This window comes from Ctenopharyngodon idella, chromosome 18 (genome assembly GCF_019924925.1).
Source record: "Ctenopharyngodon idella isolate HZGC_01 chromosome 18, HZGC01, whole genome shotgun sequence".
Classification (NCBI taxonomy): domain Eukaryota; kingdom Metazoa; phylum Chordata; class Actinopteri; order Cypriniformes; family Xenocyprididae; genus Ctenopharyngodon; species Ctenopharyngodon idella.
The window spans coordinates 29,763,831-29,769,041 of NC_067237.1; the positions used below are offsets into that span (position 1 = coordinate 29,763,831).

The 5,211-nt window shown below is 37.7% G+C and overlaps 1 protein-coding gene across 1 annotated transcript; it reads right to left on the bottom strand.

Moving 5' to 3' along the window:
- On the bottom strand, window positions 1-4,951 carry rabl2 (RAB, member of RAS oncogene family-like 2). The gene is made up of 8 exons (XM_051870272.1): window positions 4,365-4,951; window positions 4,232-4,261; window positions 3,922-4,001; window positions 1,843-1,922; window positions 1,417-1,528; window positions 1,209-1,306; window positions 681-764; window positions 1-605 (listed from the first exon to the last, which is right to left on the bottom strand). Exons 1-8 carry the CDS (start codon window positions 4,463-4,465, stop codon window positions 528-530), a joined length of 663 nt encoding a protein of 220 aa, XP_051726232.1. The 5' UTR covers window positions 4,466-4,951; the 3' UTR covers window positions 1-527.
- Window positions 4,952-5,211: the final 260 nt, after the last annotated feature.

Here is a 5,211-nt window from a genome sequence, read left to right on the forward strand (position 1 = left end):
TTATACAAAGATCAACTACTTTATTCATACTGATGAGCATCACAAATTGTTACACAAAGTGTGCATTTGTTGTAAAATATTACACTTACAAAAAGATAAATATTTCAGCTAAAATTCCAGCTGAAAAAAAGACAAGGAATATATATATTCCAACTGAAAAAAGGACTATATTACATTCGGCACAGACAAAGCTTCACATTCCATAAAGAGTCTATGTAGATTACTAAAAGGTTTTTTGCTAAATCTACATGCTGCGCAATTTGTATCAAATCAGTCCTGCAGTTCAGAGCTGTGATTCCATTAACGTGTCAATCATCTGATAATGTCATCTGTATATTCACAGAATCATAACTTATTCCTGTTCGAGGTTCAAGAACAGACACACACTATCAGGGGTGTGAGGTAGAGTTCTCTCTGATGTTCAGGACAGTGAGAGGACAGCCATGATTTAAGGAACTCATCAGTACAACTCCAGAAGCAGCGGAGAAAGAGAATGAGAAAAGAAGAGGATGAAGAATGTGACGTGGTCACGCCAAGTCTGGTTTTCCCTCTTGCGTCTCCTCTTCTTTATCAGATGTTTCTTCTTTACTCTCTAAATCAAAGTTCTGCAAAATAACAAGAATAAAATCAGTAAATTGCATCATCATGAAAAGAGCAAGCAGTATTATTCAAACACACACCTCTAACTCCCTCATAACTTCATCCATAAAGTCGTTGGAGTTCTTCTTGTAAGACAGAGCCATCTGAATGGCATCTTTAAACACCTGTGGAACATTCCCAGAACATTAAAACTTCACACAGCAGGACCAAGGACTTCCCTTTAACCCTAGAACACATAGGGCCTTTTTATGCGTTTTCTCTGATCGTATAGCCATCTGATCGAGAAAAGACCAGGCGTGTAAAAAAGACCAGGTGTGGCCAAGTGTAAATGGAACCGTTTTAACAAATCAGATAGATATGCCATCAGTAAATACGCATGAAGTGACCAGGTGTGAAAGGCCCATAGCTAAATAAATGTATTCCACAAATGCATCTGCGAGTCAAAAATTATACAATTGACATAAGTGCTTATTCTTTTTAAAACTACATGTATGACATCTACTTTTAAAATTCTTGAGAGTTCAGTAAGCTATAGCAGCTTTTTTACTGAATGCTCCCCTGATACCTGTCAATCTGTCTGTCTAGGATGCTCTGCTTTCCATCCTCACCTTCACCACATTGGTCCCATCAGCAGCAGATACAAAGTAGAAGGGCAGACCTTGTTTCTTAGCAAAGTTGAAACTCTTCTGGGTCACCTTTATGTCAGCTTTGAAACAGCAGAACACATAAAAGAACTAAAGATTAGAGACATGCAAAGCCTAACGCTAGCTAATAATGCTCTTATCTATAATCTTACAAAGGATATATGAAATTTACCATCTATCTTGTTAGCGACTACCAGACATGGAATCTCAGGCCGGTACTCTCGGAGTTCTTTGTACCAATTTGGGAGGTTCTTATATGTGATTTTCCTCTGGACATCAAACACCTGGCAAAAGCAATTGTATTAATTCTAAAAGCTTCTTTGAGAAAGCCACAACATTTTTTTCCAACATATTTATACTAATATAATTTTTGAGGTGTGTGTTAAAAAAAAAACATTAAAAAATAACTTAAATGTGAGAAATGTTACCTTGGCATCTAACTGAAATACAATAAGTTTGTAGTTGAAATACTAAAATCACTAAAACTGAAATATAGAAAATAAAACCTAATTCAAAACAATAATAAATACCATAATAAGTACATAAATAATAATAACTAAAATAGAACTGAGTGTTTTGTGACCATCTCTTCTCTTACCATGATACAGGCATGAGATTTATGGTAGTAAGATGGGTGCATGCTTCGAAAACGTTCCTGCCCTGCAGTGTCCCAGAAATCTGTGGTGGAGATAAACAAGTACATAAGAGCTCAGGTTAGGTACACAAACTTTAATGGCATCAATGGCATGACTGCTCATCTAACATGAAATCTCAACTAAAACCCCTGGTATTATAGAGCTGCACAATTAATCATTAAATTTAAATACCCACGCAATCTTATTCCTAAATCAAAGCGAACATTCAGAGCAGGGTCTCGTACCATAAAGGTAGTTGAATAAACTCAGGGTTTTGAGTTGACAAAACCAAACCAATCCAATCAGGCCTTGTTGGTGCCATGACACTGATCATCAACTTTCTCTTTCATCCTGAGTTCAGTAAATTACCTTATTTCACTTCAAAAATGGATTGTATCAATTACATCATTACACCAGTAGGTGGTGAAAAATGACTGTTAAAAAATGTACTTGTCCTTGAATCATTCATTCAAACCAAATTTTTTTAATTATTCATTCAAATTAATCAATTAACAAGCAATTAACGTTGTCAGAATCTCTAATAAATTACATGTTATTTTGTTTAGTTGTCTATTCAGAATTGTATCGTGATATCTATTTTAAACTAAAGAAAATTGTGATTCTGAGGGGATGTTTAAATGACACCATTTTCAACTTTTGAAAACGATTCAAAGTGCAAGTTTTTGAAATTTCTGCCCTTCACCCATCTAGAGATTAATTCCTAAGGTTTTGGCCTGTGACCACCATAAAAAATCCTCAAGACATCCAGATGCAGCAGCAGTGGGTGAAACAAAGGGAGGCCACAATGATCCATCCAAATCCATTCATAACTATGTTAGGAAACTTTAAAACTAATGTAATCTACACACATCCATTTCATACTTATCCAGAGAAATAAGTATTCTCAGTGACAGCCATTTGTAGTGCAACATCTTACACAAATTCAGCTGTTAATGTATGAATGCATGAAAGTTCAATATTTTCCATCTTGTCTATTTGTTTAGAATATTGCCAAATGTACTCTGGTGGTGGTTTGGAAAGTCAGAAATGCATTGGTAAAACTTTAAAGACTTCTAACTGGCTTTATGCAAATGAGTTTCACGGGGGAAAGAAGGGTGGGCCACACCGTGTGTGTGTCCCCTCTGAAGCCAGCAGCCATCACAGTACTGGAATGGAGAAGCGCCAAACTGCAATCTCCTCCTCATTGAAAAGGGATAAAGGTACCCTTTCAACAGACACTGCTTGTTCTGTATCTCAGTCCTGTAAGGGGCGAGACCTCAACAGACATGCCATCCTGAGTCTCCAGCCTGCAGTGAGATAGAAACAGATCCCATGATCTACTTTTGCACCTTCTTCAAGGCCCCATCTGTGTGTTCCAGATTTTAGGACCCTTTGGTGCTCCAGGAGATCAGCATCCCACAGAGCTTTGTGTCCAAGGCTGTTGAAATGGATTCTGTCTCCTTTCCCTACTGCATTGTTACCCAGCACAACCAGTGGTAGTAGTCACCACCGTCGGACTCAACCACGTGGAACGTAAAGATAACCAAACTCCCTCCAGTTTACATTAATTCTAAATGATTGAACAGCCTCCTGTTGGGAGTGTTCTCATACTGCCAAGATAAAAGCCCTTGACTGGTGCCAAAACTAAGAGAGGGGGGAAGTGGTCATCTGATGTACTCATAACCACACCTTAAGTGATGTGTGTTCCAAAAATCACAACGTCAGCGGTGACGTGAGTACCAATCTTTACAAAGTGGCATCGCCAACTACTGGCCTGGCATGCAGAATACAGCATTTTTAATCGTTTTCGCTGATCAGCTTGAACAGGGATCGTTTTGACAACGTTGTCATCTGTACGTGAAAAACACAAAAGAAAAACTTTTCTGTTTTTAGTACATCATTGTTGTGCAAACAAACCCTCGGCTTATCCAAAATTGTACAGCTCTAATTCTTTAAGAGGCAAGTGTATCAAACTTCATCAAAAAGGCTAATTATGTGCAAAAATGTGCAACTAAAATAACAGTTTTTCATGCCAGACTTACCAACCAAGATAGTTTGTCCATTGATAGTGGTGGTGTATTTGTACAGAGTCAAAGCATAGGTGGACAGCTGCTGAGGACGACTGATACATTTCATTAAGAACCTGTCAACTTTGAGAATGAATGATACACTCACATACTGAGAGAGAGATCACACAGATCTTGGTGATATACATACTATACACACATTCATACATACATACATACATACATACACACACACACACACACACATATATATATACACACACACACACACACATATACACTTATACACACACACACACACACAAATAATAATGCCAAAGGATACTATCCATCCATAAGGAATCTCTCCATAAGCCTGAAAAGATATGATGAAAACCTTCAGAAAAAATTCAAATGCCTTTTCACTGAACGAGAGCAATAACACAGCTCTATTAGTGTCAGTAACACATTAAGCATACTTGGATTTGCCCACAGCGCTGTCTCCAAGGCAGATGATCTTGACTTGTTCATCAGCGTCATATTTCTCCAGGTCCAGATCAGAAATGCCTCCTGCGTCCATTGCGAGTCTACAGAAGCAGCAGCAAGCAGGAGTTTAAACTCTGAGCCTCTTAATGCAGCGGGATTAGATGACAGCTGACCAGACAGCTGAAACACGGCGCTGCTTTACTCCATCACACGCTCCCTAACTCTATGGATATCATTTAGTTAATCTTTACAAGTAATAATCCGTAAAACAAACTGTAAATTTTATATTCTTAAACACAACCCGACAGTGTTATTGCTTTGGCTAGCTGACTAATTAGCAGATTAGCGTGTCTGTTACCGAAGATATCTAACTAACTACGTTAAATACATATTTACGGCAGAATATTGTTTAATAATCGTCGGCCTCGTCGTAAATTTGTCCGCTTTCACGGCTGGATTATAGACAAGAAAATCTCGATTTGGTTCCAGAAAATTCACTGTGAACATGCACGACAACAACGCGTTTCTAAGCAACGTCAGGACCCATGAAGGGCCTCCTTGCTCGTGGTAAGCACCAGGCTGTCTTTGAAGGTGCCTGATTCATTTCGATTTTTCAATTTTAAAGTAGCCTACGTTATTCTAATGATGGTTCTAAACACAATACAACCGAAGTGGCAATACTACTACTACTAATAATAATAATAATAATAATAATAATAATAATAATTATTATTATTATTATTATTATACTACAAAATGAAATATAAAAGAATACATCAGTGGTTCCCAAACTAGGGCACATATGTATACGTATGTGCCTCATTAGTGGCCTCATAACGT

Bases quoted from the DNA above. Each gene is read 5' to 3' on its own strand.
- rabl2 (XM_051870272.1), bottom strand. From the start codon at position 4,465: ATGGACGCAGGAGGCATTTCTGATCTGGACCTGGAGAAATATGACGCT. The intron at 4,262-4,364 runs GTATGCTTAATG...ATATCTTTTCAG, and splicing joins AGCGCTGTGGGCAAATCCAA to GCTTATGGAGAGATTCCTTA. The intron at 1,923-3,921 runs GTAAGTCTGGCA...TCTCCACCACAG, and splicing joins TGGACAAACTATCTTGGTTG to ATTTCTGGGACACTGCAGGG.